Here is a 14,692-nt window from a genome sequence, read left to right on the forward strand (position 1 = left end):
GAAAGCACTTCGATTCATATTTAACGCTTACCATAGAAGTATCTCTGTTTCAGACCTGAGAACACGAGCTGGGCTCCCGTCGCTAGAAATGCGCCGTAAACTACACCGCCTACACATGATGTACAGTATGGCCAACCACCATGTCAAAATAAATTTTCATACTTACATGCACTTCAACGAATCCAGGAAAACGAGAGGCAAGCACAGCAAAACAATTGTAATGCCGCAGGTTAAAACTAACGCCTACCGCTCATCATTCTTTCCTCGAACCACAGCCGAGTGGAACGCCTTACCCTATGAAGTAGCTGACATGCCCTCAGTTGAATCTTTTGTTACGGCCGTGTCATCTTATCTATGATGCAGCAAGTATTTCTTTACAACGCTTCTTGCTTTGCCGTCCGCCTTTCAAAGTGTATTCCTTCTTTCTTTTTTTTGTGTGTTTTTTTTATTGTGCACATTCCTTCGTGGCTGATTGTCAATAGCATGTTTTCTTTATTTGCCGCTGTTAAACTCACCTTAGCAATTGTTCAAGAACAATGTATCCACTCCTGCTTTGACTGCCAAGAGGCAGTTGGCAGTATTTGATAAATAAAAAATAATAAAAAAATACTGCTACACCATTAACTATCATTACTGACTTTTCAAGTAACCATTATTGACAGCTGCCGCGGACGCATGGACGGACGGACACGCTTGCGAGTCATGAGCCATAAAAGGCTTACGCCTTAAAAGTAGATCGAAAGCTTCAGGCGCATTAGTGCAACATCCTCAGGTACAGCCGCGCGCGCCATCGTGCATCGTATAGGCGGCCGTTATGGACAGCGTTCAGGCATACACTTCCTACCTGTTGCGGTAATTGTGACATAATCGGCGTTTTCAATGACTACTTAAAAATACAATCTTTAATGAGCAAGTAGAAAGTGCACTGTTTACGCCTCAAACAGTGAGCAACGGGCGTACCGACGCAGCTGTCGCGGCGTTTCCCTGCGAGCAGTTGTCCCCGAGCAGTGGCGCCGCGGCGGGCGCACGGAGAACTAGGCCCAAGACGCCGTTTCTGTGCGACGTGGCGGGCCGCACCACCGTGGGCCGCACCTCGCTTTGCGCTTTGTATCTAGCGGCTGTGATTTTGAGAAGCTTGGCCGACGAAGTTGAAAGGGAAATATAGCATATTTCCCTTTATATTGCTATTATTAATATTAGTACTTTTACTGTTGCTGCAGAGTACTCTTCTGTCCGAGGCTCTAGACCGCCGTGCGTTGGTCCGGTCTTAACTGTCCCTGTATAAATCCGCCCGCCGGATGCCCCTTCCGCCGGATGCCGAGAAATTCTCTTATTAGTCCAGACAGCGACAGCTTTACACTTATCACATGACAACCAAAGACCCATCACAGCCCGCTGACAGATTTGAAAATCCATCACCACTAGGGGAGCTGGGAGGCTGCAACAGTATCGGCGTCGCTACTGGAGAGGGCAAGCGCATCAGGGGTAGTCGACGGTAAGGCGGGTGGACGAGATAATAAAAAATAAAGAAACGAATAGAACATGTAATTCTAGTGAGCTATATGAAAACCCGCTATGGCGCGAAAAGGCCAGCTGTTCTAGCCATCACCCACTCTGGCCATCGCCATTCAGTTGTGTGTTTGGTCAATGCAAATATTCTCGCATCTAAGAGGAACCTTATGCACTACATGTGTGGTGTAAGCCTTGTAAGAGCCCGAGAGTTTACACGGAGTAGAACACCAAACGTTTATGCCCTGCCTGACCGCTACCTTCTTAATTTTGTGGGCTACCTGTGCACATAAAAGAAAACTTTAGATTTCCTCCATTTAGCTGCTACCGTTTCAAGAAACTTAGTCTCGTACTTATTACCCTCTGAGGCAGCGATTCATCCAGCGGTTTACAAATGGCATCACGGAATTTCACGGCTTCCAAGCGTTCGGGTCAGCAGTCAAAGCTGCTTCGACGGCGTAGTGACAAGTTTTTTTCAATGTATACCGGGAAAAATCTAATGCATTTCATCTTTTCCCAAAGTTTCGGTATGCGGACTCGTATGGCAACAGTGTCGTTTTCCGTCAATGTAACAATATACCAGCATAAGTGGCCATCGACGCGAAAAGTTAGTTCAAGTTCTAAGAAGTCGATGGGGTGATGATAAGCGTCTGTGGCAAAGCTGTGAAAGCACTTAAAACATTGTGTACAACCAGACGCAAGAAGTGATTAGGTAAAAGCTCTAAAATTATAAATAAATCATCAATGTACTTAAAACTCCTTAGTAAAACACGTTGCGGGGCTAGTTGGTTATGCATTTTCTTTCGTTAAAATTTAAGCAGCGCTAACTTTTAGGACGAATACACAGAGGACATGACAGGACGGGTGCTGACTCCAACTATATTTATTGAACACGTTTTTCGTAGAGCATATAAGAAAAGACGACCGTGAGCGCATGCGCATCTGCGACATACCACAAAAGGAAAGGCCAAGATGACAAAGATGACAGCAAAGGTAGATTAATGAGGGCGGCACGCATTTCGTCCCTTATTTTTAAGCAATCTGAATTAGCTGGCATGCAGGGCGACAGAAGTGGTGCTGACACACATGTCTACTTTTGCCTTGATGAAAAATGCTTCGGATAATTCCCGAGCTAATCTATCTTTGCTCCTGGTTAGAATTTTGATTTTGTCAAGCCATGGCTCACAGTTCTCATCGTTTTGGTTCTTGCAAGAACGGCAATGCTGTCACCTTTGCTATCGTCTTTGTCATCTTGGCCTTTCCTTTTGTGGTCTGTCGCAGATGCGCACGCGCTCACGGTCGTCTTTTCTTATATGTTCTGCGAAAAACGTGTTCAATAAACATAGTCGGAGTCAGCGCCCGTCCTGTCATGTCCTCTGTGTATTCGTCCTAAAAGTTAGAGCTGCTTAAATTTTAAAGAAAGAAAATACTTAAAACTCCGCACACACACTATTGTTTTTAAGTAAGCCTCGAAGTAATTTTCAAATTAGGCTGATGAATGTGGTGCAGCGCTGGTGCAGCGCTTTCGCTCATACCGCGTGTTCCGTATTTATCTGTCCCTGTTACGAAAAATTCCGCTGCGCAATCTACTGAACTATATGGGCTCAAAACGCCGACTACAAGGTACGTTATGATGGTCTTCGTCTTTCGATAAGTAATTTAACACCTAAAATTGCCTGCATTTTCGGGAATCGGCGAAAAACTGCATTCAGCTGCGGCAGAACTTTTCGTCCAAGCGAGCAAAGAAGCCACTTTGACAGGTTGCGCCATCTGGCGAGCGGTGAGGCAACCGATGTCACGGCTTGGGGCTGGAATGCGCACCTCGCGCGGTTTCTTGGGATGTGCGTGTCGTCTGCTCCTTGAAATTAACACCGCTCGCCAGATGGCGCAGTCTGTCGACTGGCTTCTTTGCTCGCCTGGACGAAAAGTGCTGCCGCAGCCGAATGCAGTTTTTCGCCGATTCCTGAAAATGTAGGCAAGTTTAGATGTTAAATTACATATCGAAAGACGAAGACTATCATAAGCTACCTTGTAGTCGGCGTTTCAGCCCATACAGTCCAGTATTTTGCACAGGAGAATTTTTTCTAACACGGACAGATAAATACGGAACAGGCGGTACATCTCCCTCCTGTAGGAGGAACACGTAACCCTTCAATTAATAACGGTGGAGTACAAACTAAAAGGTTGGACTTTAAACTGACAACAATGCGCTGGCCACATGCATTCTGCAACACTGGACCTAAATATTCGATAAGTTCATGCACAGCTACGAAAAATAAGTCGTGAGTGATGCTGTGGAAGAGATCATCAATATCCGCATAAAAAAATCACAGTGGCCGTTGGGATGGCCTTGCTTAGCGAGCCTACCATCGATGCTGAGGAAGAAACGCTACATGGTTCAGCAGAGAGAGCGAATTCGGTGTAACAAGTTGCTTCCCTGCCATTAAAAGCAGCTTTCACGAAAAACTAGAACGTTTTGAAGCCACGGCGTTCCCTAGAGTACCTTTGAAGGCGGTGGTTGAATCATTGCTTCAGCGCACAAAGAATGTGAAGGCCGAGCTTCTTGACGCTGCAGTAGCTGAAATAAAGAAACCTGAAGTTAAGCCATATGTTCACAGGGCAGCTCACAGTAGTGAGAATGCAGCCGTCAAGCAGAACATAAACGTTCCTAAGCAGCTCGTCTGTAATGGATTACCGACGGTATAACAGAGACGAAATTTGGCACGAAAATCTGTCCTTCATTTCCATTTGGGCAAATCGCTACTTTTTTGAAGCATGGCTCATCGTTCACGCCAGGAATGGGCCGATGTCCAGCCGGTGCAATGGTAACAATCACCTCAAAATATTCAGCCAGTGCAATGCCAATAGCGGCCTAGTGCACGGCCCTGTATGCGCTAATAGTGGCGCTTGAATTATTGGCATAGCATGGTTGTCTACAGGCATATGCATTATGGCGTACCATTGCCTTTTCTGTCAACACCAGCGGAGAATTATCGCATGCAATCGAGGTACCGTCTGTGCTTCGTAATGCTGTCGGACCTTTTTCTATATAATGTGTAATTTGTTGTAACTTTGTAACTCTCACGAAACCTTGGAGGAAGACTGCAACAAGTTTTGAACCAATGTATTTTTGTTACACAGTAAAGTGACTCAAACCGTCCAGTCGGACATATTTTATTAAAGTATCATTTACTGTCGAGTTAGCTGGCGTTCGATGATTCGTATTGAGCAACACAGCTGGGGAAACTGATGTTGCGCGGCACAGGCATACATAAACTGTTTCGTGGAGCTGTTCTTGAGTGAACTGATGAATCATATCGGAACTACTCATGGCCCTCCTATTGCAAGATGGCTGTTGTACTGCCTTGAAAGAAATTCCTGGCCGAGCTTTTGCACGATGACTATAAAATACATCGAAGCTTCAAAGAAATGCGCAATGTGATATTCAACTTAAGTGTGACTACCGCAGGAAAAAGACAAAAATTAATATTTTCCACTTTGAATTTTGCGGCGTAGACCGCGCGAGAAGATCCTCGCAAATATTCTTGCCGAATAACTTCTAAATAAGGCTGAAGAACTATTGCCAAATTGCAAAGTTTGAATCATATTTATCAGATTTGCCTTGCACTCATTGGCCGATTTATAATATTAATTTTCCGTGTGACACCACGAAATACAAATATGAAACTCACAAACGGAGATGCATAAAGCAGTTTATACAACTGAAGATAATTTCTAGCTTTATTATAATAATTACGCACCTAAATTGTGAGCAACTTTTGTCTTTTCATTCACGCGAAGTTATGAAAATACCAAAGATATGGAACAATAACTAAAATTACCATGCTCAATGCGTGATCTCCAAGTGCTCACATATATGATAGGTGCGGCAAAGAAAGCAGTGTAATACACGTCCAAGCAACTCCGTTCTTGAATACGATGATTCGCTGGTGCAGCGAAAAATACTGCAATCTTTATTCACAAGGTAGACAGGTCGGCCTGAGCCATGGTCATGCAACCCGTCCCGGAATGTCTGGGCTAGCTCGAAATGACGCGACGGGCGGCTCAGAACTGCAGCATTTCTGGATGGTTGGTGTTAGAGCTTCTCGCAAAAAACGAAAAACCACGAACAAGCACCTTTTGTGCACTCAGTACGCGCCTGGCAGCGCTGAAACATGGAAGCGCAAGATCGCGATCCCGTGTTCTTTTTTTTTCATATTTCTCAGGCTTTCTTTGAATTCTAGAAACAAAACGCGCAGAAGATATGCTGCTACAAAAAACTGTACTGGTTGTTTGTAACTGCCTCAGCAACTTAACGAAACGCACGAGGCGGTGACTGTTGAGTGTTGAAAGTTTTGCATAATTTAAGTTAGTTAACCAAATTAAGTGGAATTTAAAATTCTCCTAGGAGCGCCACACGGTGGGAAATAATATGCCGTTGGTGTCGCCGTGCTCCGGGCGCCACGTTTTATTTCTTGGTTTAAGTTACATAAGAACTGCGGGAAATGGCCCATGTTGCCAAGCCTGTTAGAAAGGCACCGCCAATCCTGGGAAAACATTGGACAAGGAGCCCTATTGCAGGCTGTGTAAGGGAGTGACGATACCAATATTCGTAGCTTATTATAATCCGTGGTCATTGCAAATGTAACTGAGTGCCACTGCCAACATGAAAGAAATAGTGCTCAACTAGGGCCATTGTTGTCAATTTAATGAGCAGCGCTGCTAATATTGCGGGAACAGAGTGCATGTAGGACCATTAATGTATTCATCTTATAGCTGCACCAGCAATATTGGCCGCTCATGGTACAGGTATGGCTATTATCGTAATTGCCACAGAGTAACATGGTCTATATTGGGAACACAGTGGTGACGCTGGCGACCGATACATTTTCAATAATGGGCCGATACCATGCGCTGCCTGGGTTGTATGTTCTTCCCTGTGCAAGTTATCAGGCTTGTGCACGCAAATTTCACAATGCAGGTCAAGGAATCCTGTGTGTACTACGCAGCACGATAACCTTTTCACGTTTTCACATGTCCCATATGTGTTGTGTAAGGGTCCTGTACATGGGAAAATATATGCTGTGAAAGTTTCTATACCACCTAAAGTCACCGATTATATGATAGCGAACTGATAACTAATATAAATGAATAATAACATGAATAATAATAATAATATGGATAATATGGATAATAATAATAATGAGAACAAAGCATAAACGTTTATGCCAGGAATGTCAGCTGTGCAACCCCCGCCCCCCTTCTTCCTAAGAAACCGCCCTTTCTCTCTCTCTAATGTGGGCTCCCGGATCAGGCCCTGAGGAGTGCAGGAAGGCTGCTTCTGCTGGTGGTGATGATGATGATGACAGTGCGTCTTGTGCTTCTTTACTATTCGAGGATCTGTTGGCAAAGTAACTATACTGCGCAGAGCTCGGGACCACTAAGTAATACCTAGAAGTCTTCATGAAGTGTCCTTGAGTGTATGTGCATATAAGTGCTTGCGTTCAACACTGATATCACGGCTACTTTACAGTGTAGCTGGCCAGATTGAGAGAGCAATAATAGATTAAGGCCCGAAGGCATGTTTTAAAGGCGCCTCCTTCCTCAACCCAGCGCAGGCTTCTGCTGCCCGTGGTGGTAGCAGCATGCGGCTTCTCGCTACTGCCGCTTCTGGTCACGGGGCCCACGACCGCCATGGTGTACACCACTTTCTACGACCACGTGCGCAACCACTGGTGGACCTTCATGCTCAACATACAAAACCAGTACCCCCACCTCACACACGTGCGTGCTGGTACCTGACTTTTGTCACGGGTAAAAGGGCCGAGAAGGCTGCGGACAGGATCACAGGCGGGGCGCGTAAAGCATTACCCTATACAGACCCGTCGTGTGCGTCCTGTTGTCCTCTTATCCTGTTCAAATTGGTTCAGCACTTCTTGAGTGCAGGCATTTTATCGCGTGCACGCCTTTTTTGAAGTGGGAGCCTTAGTGGATCTACTCAGCGCTAGCATGCGACTGGCTCTCTGAAAAGCGTCGCCGCTGCTTAAGGCTGGGCTGATTGCTTACGGCTGTTATCTTTGTACTCTGTTCCCGTTAATGACTTTGAACTGCCCAAGAAGGGCAAACGCCCATGAGGCGCCGACAGAGAAGTGCTGTGCGCGGTCAAGCTACTGCGGTAGTTGGTAAAATAGCTTCTGCAAAATACAGTGAAATGACAGGGTAAAGTGCACAGCAAGAAAATAAGGAAAAGATAACCTAACAAAAGCTATTGCCACACTCCTCCTCGCCCTCGGCTTAGTGCGAGAGGTGGCAGCGATAAATATTTTCTCTAATGCGTGAGCTTAATCCGTGCCACAAGGCGAAAATGGTGTTGTATGTCTCTTGCGCGGGGGGCCATTCTCCGTCGACAGGCGAGAGGGAAAACCAGCATTATCGGGTACGGAGAGGTGAGGTGCTTTAGAGAGGCGGGCGCAATGTCTCCTCCAAGCGAGGGGCGAAAAAGGAAAATGGGAAAGCGGCCCGAAAGTGAGCGCGCGTCTGCTGACCACGCCAACGAGCCCGCGACACAGGTTGAACTAATGCGGCGCGCCAAGGCGAAATGTGTAAATTGCAACAAATGGAAACGCGAAAAAAATATTAGCGAGCTATAAAGGTAGCAGGAGTAAAGAAAAATATAGATGCGGCAATTATAACTTTTAACATCATTAACAAGGCAAAAAAGCTGGAAAAAGTAAAGCGAAATTGGCGCAAGTTTCAGGCAATGAGATAAGGCAAAAGTGAGAAGAATCGCTTTAAAATCAAACTCTCTTTATGAACTTCATCGCACCGGATCATCTCTGCCTGTCTTTTTTTGACGTACAGCGTAGATATCTTAGCAATAGTATCAATTTTACTTTCAGATCTACACCTGTGAACTGATTTATTCTTCGTTGGTGTCTAAATGATACGCTTGCAACATTGAGCATGAGTTTTTGGGAAAGAAATGCGCGTTCCAATTTTCCGACGTGGTACAACAATGACGTTTCATCCCGCAGGGTGCGGCTGGCCACCTGTGGTTCATCTCGGCGGACTTCCAGCTGTTCCTAGTGGCTGTTCTAGTGTATCAGATTACGCAACGGTAATGCAGTCACCTTTCTGCAGCTCCCCCAACACGGAAACAGGAGCGCTCATATACGCCTCACACAGCGCAGTTTAACGACGTTTTTAGGCACGGGCACGCTAATGTACTCGGCTCATGACTAATCCAGGCTCAGGAAATTCGCTATTAACTGAGAAGATCAGAGCTTTCCGCCAGTTGTTTACAGATGTTGAAGGAAGGGAAGCGCGACTTTGTAAAAGGCGTAAGAAAGTCGACAGATGGGACAAGCATGGCTAGCAGCAAGTTTGCTAGAGATTACCGTGTCATGATTACGGAAAATTGAGCAAGAGAAAGTGGCACGTTCGATATTCGAAAAATTGCATCGTAAACTATTGCTTAACACAAACAATTAGGCGAAAAGCTTTTCCTTTCGGCGGAGTTCCCGCTGCTGTTCGACTTTGCCAGAACGGTGTTCATTTGTTAGCCCACGTTTAGAAGGGAAGGGAGCGGCTCCGTCGACGGTATACGGAGGCAGAGATGACAAGGAGACAAATAACCCAGATGCTTCCACCTTATGCTTGCTATGCTCCAGGGCATAGTCCTACTGCACTGTTCAAGGGTAGTGGCGAAAATCGTGCTAAAAAGCGCCCTCTGCGCTTCTGCTCGGTAGTGCAAAGCTCTGCCCTCGAAAGTATCAAAATGGTACGTATGCACAGCCCTCGGTTGCGTCACGGCGCGGATTCCGCAGTTGAAAGGTCTGAACACCACTGGAAATTTCCTTTTGTCGTGCGGAATATGGTCGGCATATGATAAATCATGCAGTGCTATCCTTTAAGAGATTTCCTTGAAAACTCTAGCTCCTCAGCACCAATGGCCTCTTTAGAAAGCGGCACCTCAATGCAGTGAACAAAGGGAATAACAAGAGACAAAGTTGGGTGGGGCTCGGAACAAGCAGCGGTAGTGTATTCTTCAATCGGTTGCAGCACTGACACGAGCGCTACTACTTGACGCCATTCAAGAGTGCTCAGGCTGTCAACAGAATCTATTTCTGCCAAGTCTACTGTCACAGCTCACTTCAGCTTCTGCGAGTGCGCTAGCATGGTGTATTCACTCTTCCATCTTATGGGCACATCTTGTATCCCCTCCAGTGGCTCCTCTATGCCCATTCTCCTTTGTATTTCTTGCAGTCGTGTTCTCGCGCTGCTGCTTCGTTTGTAGAGTGCAACGATAGCCCGTGATCTTCCACAGGCTTATGAATCTGTTGCTTTCTTCTTTGTTCGCGTCCTGAACACAAAGTTGCATAGTGTGCGCGAAACAAGCAACGTGCACCCAAGGCGTTGGCCCAATCGCGGACACAAAGTTCCGAGCATTGTCAGTCATTACATAGCAAGGATGGTCCTCATGTATGTCCCACTCTTTCAAAAGGTCCATGAGTAAAAAACGCACGTTCTCAGCAGTATGATTTGCACAAGGTGTAACGGACACGTGTCGTGTTTGTATCAGTGCCGCACATCAGTGATTGTATCGCGCCGATGCGCAACAGTAATGCGCAGTAGGTACAGCGCTCTCGCTCGTGCCTATAAAAGCTGTGCCTTCAATAAACAGTGGTTCATTCTTGCACTGACCATGCTGCTGTAAGCATCGTCCCTCCGGCTGGTTACACAAGGTGGCGGCACGCAAGAACAAAACTTAGAGGCACGAAGTCGTCACTCAACACGTGGCACGTCACAGGCACGTAACTGTCCTCAGCTCGCGGCGTCCAGCCGTCAGTTGTGATGGCGACAGAGCCTACAGACAGAGCTGCGTGCTGACAGAGCTGCGTGATGGCGACAGAGCGGCGTGCTGATGACGCTGTGCAGCTTATCACGGACGGAGCGTTTGATAGCTTTGTACAGGGTCGTCCACTCTTGGGGTGATCACCGCTCCCCGTGGCTGCGCTCCGCGGAGCGCCAGTGCGTCCGGCGCGGCCGCGCATCGAAGCAAAGCTGCGCATGCGCGGGGGGAACTAGGGGAGGTGCTTCGCGTCGTCTGCTACAGCGCTGGAGCGCGCCGCTCTTGCTTTGCTGTGAAGCGCACTTCACTGAGCTCCAGCGACTGAGGGACCGAGACGGCATCGCGGGAAAGAGCACTTTAATCGCGGCAGCGTATTGGTTTCGCCTAGAGCATGTGAACAGCCTGTTTCTTCACCGTCAGAAAGTCAATTCAATGCAGAAACTGAAACAAGCATCTCCGCAGATAAACGACTTAAGCATTGCCCCCCCCCCCCCCCGATTGATGAGGATAAAATGACTAAAGCGCTATTCTTTTGCGCGCTGTGCTGGTGCTATTTTTTGTTGTTGCCGCAACTGTTAGTGCCGTGTGTCTGGAGATCCTATCAGGCGCGCTTTTCTTGGTTTAGGGCGATGACGTGATGAGCATAGCGCGCAGTTTCGTGCATCGCTTGATGCTATATCGAATTTGATTAATGGGGCTAATAAAATGGCCAACATCCGTGTAAAATCAGGAAAAAAAAATTGAGCGATTGTTCACTCGTATATATATTTTGTTCATTTGCTTGTCATTTCTTCTACCATTAAGCCGGGCAATAAAAACAGTACTTTGACAGAAGCTAATCAGTGATCTCAGCTTCTCCGCGGCTATTTTATTGTTGTGTTAATGTCGCTCGTAGGTGTTCGTGGATCGCTTTACGGGATGTGCGACACTGCGCTGTCCGGCATAGCAACTGATTTCTGCGATCAAAGGGTCGCAACCTTACGCCCCATAGTCATATTTCTAGATCCGATAAAAAATACAACTTATTTACGTCATGTGAAGCCGCGGTGGCTCAGTGGTTAGGGCTTCCGACTGCTGATCCCGAGGGTGCGGGTTCGATCCCGGCCGCGTTTCGATGAAGACGAAACGCAAGGCGCCTTTGTACTGTGCGATGTCATTGCACGTTAAAGAACCCCAGGTGGTCGAAATTCTCCGGAGCCCTCCACTATGGCGTCCCACATATCCTGAGTCGCTAATGTCGTTAAACCCGATAAACAAACCAACTAACAAATTATTTTGATTACCATCACTTGATGTAAAATCGCCGAAGCAGTTCCGGTTCGTTGTGGGATACCTGACGCGGGAAGTCGCATTCTAAGGTAGATTAATCGCAAATCAATTCTTTGATTATTACATTCATAAGCTGTTGTAAGGCAGGTAGCACTGACGTTTCTTTTTTCTTTTTTGAGTCTCTGGGATCAATGCACACTGTCTGAGAATGCTGTTTGTGTTCGTTTTGAATAGGCGGTTGGAGGGGAAAAGCTATGAGAGACGTGTCTGTTTTCTAGCTTACAATTAAGCTGTATTCTGTGAGAAAGAAGCAACACAGAGAAGTCAAGTGAAAGAGGAAAGAAATGAGTGACATATATTTACAAAAACATTTTCTGCACAGTTAGACACGGAAAAGACGTTGAGTAAAAGACATGACACTTTAGACGTAAGAGGCACAACTATTTCTGCCTGAAAACAAACGAAGTGAGTCACCATCTCTCTTGAAGACGGTACTTGTGAGGGTGCCCTTCACCTCAGAAAAAGTGGTCGGGGTGGGGGAAAATGCATAACCCAAGTTGAAAGGAGGAGACAAGCGATGGGGCTCGTGCGATACTTTGGTATGGATATGTGAGCGTTTCTTGCTTACTGGTGTGCCTTTTTTTTGGTCTGTTTTCTCCTGGGCCCATATCTTCGCTCTAATCGCTGTTGGCGTCATTGCAGAGCAGTTCTTTCTTAAAACTCTACTCTGTTCAGTAGCGAGTGGCTTCGCCACCACCGTCAATGACAGCTCGCATTCTGCTTGGCATGGAGCTGTACAGCGAACGACAAAAGCTAGTGTTGGACCTAAGGCGATCCCACTCCTCTTCCACAGCTGTCCAAAGCGCGTCCGCTGAGAGGCTGTGGAGTTGTCGGCGTGCCATAGAAAATTTCATTCTGCCCCAAACATTCTCGATGACGTTGATGTCGGGTGATTGTGGTGGCCAGTCCAGAACTGCCACGCCACGGTCGTCCAGGTAGGCACCGACCTTTCTTGCCTTGTGAATCGGAGAGTTGTCGTGCTGCAGGATAAATTCATTGTCCGGAAATGGTCCTCCGACTAGATACGGCAGCAGCACGTCGTCCAGGATTGAACAGTATGAGTCCGCATTGAAGCGGCCCTGGATTTGAACAAGAGGTCCAAGTCCTTCAGCAGTCATTACGCCCCAGACGCTCACAGCAGAGCGGCCGCTAGCTGCGACCCGCTGGATAAACTCCGGCATGTATCTATAAAAAAAAATTGTATTTCCTTTTTTAAACAAGCAGATGCAGAGTCTGGACTGAGAGTAATGAATACCGAAATGTTCTGACCTCTTAAGATTTTGGCTTGGCACTAACAGGCTGAAACGCAATTGAACTCGTCCCCAGAGTCAAATATACAGCCACCGTGCCTTTCCTGTCATTCCAGTGGTTATCACGGAATATAATACGAAAGGAATGAACAAAGACCCCGGTGGCCGCACATTTTGTCATTTTTGATCTCATTACAATATGGCGCAGGCTACCGATCCCAACTCGCGGGAACGAAACCTGGCCGCGGCGGCCGTGTTAGGAGCGGTCGAAATGTAAAACGCATTTGATGTATGCGATATCATAACATTTTAAAGACCGCTTAGACGGTCAAGGTTCTTTTAGCGCGCTGTTCTATGGCGTCTCACATAGCCTATGTGACATAAGACGTTAAATCTAAAATACAAGCACCAACATAGATCACGATTTATGCCCAGCTTCAGGCAAACATTTCTTCGCTCGTGGGTCCAGCACAACGCTAGTAAATCGGAGATTGTCTTTGGTTTCAAAATTTTCTAAACTCTTTGGCAGGAAGTAAATACGGGATACAGAAACGTATATATAATCTGGGATGAAACCCAAAAATCGTTGCGCTGAAAATATGGCTTGCGAGATGACATTTATTAGCTCAATATTTCCTTTAAAACACGGAAGAAAAAGCGCAACATGAATTATAATTTGAACACATGCTATCATTGAAATTTTTTGAATAGAGTAACAAGCTATCAACATCTTCGTTTCCATATCTGTGCAAAGTTCCTGCGCACTTGCAAGACATGAGAGCTCACGCTAATTATGCTTACCGGCAGTTCTCGGGGCGCCAAACTCGCTGCCTCTGGTCCCATCTTGTTGTAAAGGTGGACTCATCTGTGAAGACGACTTTTCTCCATTCGTTTTCGGTCCACTGCTCATGCTGAAGGGCGAAATTTACGCGCTTTACTTTGTTGGCCGCGCTCACTATTGGCTTTTGCGCCGCCGTTCTGCTTTTCAGACCTGCCGCGTAGAGGCGACGCTTGATAGTCGTGTCTGAGACGCCATCCAGCCCGAGGTTATTCTTAATTTCGCGAACAGTTGAAGTGGGGTTGTCAGCCACCGCCGCAACAATGGCCATGTCGTCCTCTTCCGTGGTCACTTTGGGCCGGGCTTTACGGGGAGCATCAGCAATTCTTCCTTCCTTTTTGTACGCCTGGATGATTCGATTCACAGTTTTAAATGGCCGATTAGTCATCTCTGATATAACTCTTTGGGAATAGTTTTGAAGGCAGAGATCTACAATGCGCCGTCTTTCATTTTCTGGCACCCGCGACATGGCTACCTTTTCGAAAGTGCACCGGGAAATGAAATGGGCCTGCGCTGTCAAAGAGTTTTTGTCGCCGAAGGGGCATGGGAAGCAGCAAAAGATAAAAGCAATTCATATTCCAAAGCTGATCGCACGATGATCATGCAAGCCGACAGAACTGCGGTCAGAGTAAAAACGTCCGCTGGCCTTCGCTTTTACGAACAATCCGAGAATCATTCGCTTGAGAGTGGCCAGCCCCTTCGTTGAGCAGTCATGAGCAGCCACGTATCAGCATCGTAAGCTGATAAGAGCGGGTAGCATGACTCGGCTACCACAGACCGCCATCCTATACATCTCGGACATGATTCAAGCTGAACTCGCGCTGGTGCTGTGCGGCTTCGTATCATTGAGAAACCCGCTGCCGTGACTCAGTGACTTTCGCTCTTGCCCCTGATCCAAACGTTGCGGGTTCAACC

General features: G+C 46.8%; 1 protein-coding gene across 1 annotated transcript in view; it reads left to right on the forward strand.

The window, feature by feature from the left end:
* Nucleotides 1–14,692, forward strand: part of LOC149369811 (O-acyltransferase like protein-like) — a 119,872-nt gene that overhangs the window by 73,785 nt on the left and 31,395 nt on the right. The window contains exons 9-10 of the mRNA XM_089576511.1: nt 7,128–7,293; nt 8,544–8,626. Coding sequence (XP_089432637.1) covers nt 7,128–7,293; nt 8,544–8,626 — 249 coding nt within the window. The remainder of the gene's footprint in view (nt 1–7,127; nt 7,294–8,543; nt 8,627–14,692) is intronic.

This window comes from Amblyomma mixtum, chromosome 1 (assembly GCF_055824585.1).
Source record: "Amblyomma mixtum isolate Tamu chromosome 1, ASM5582458v1, whole genome shotgun sequence".
NCBI lineage: Eukaryota > Metazoa > Arthropoda > Arachnida > Ixodida > Ixodidae > Amblyomma > Amblyomma mixtum.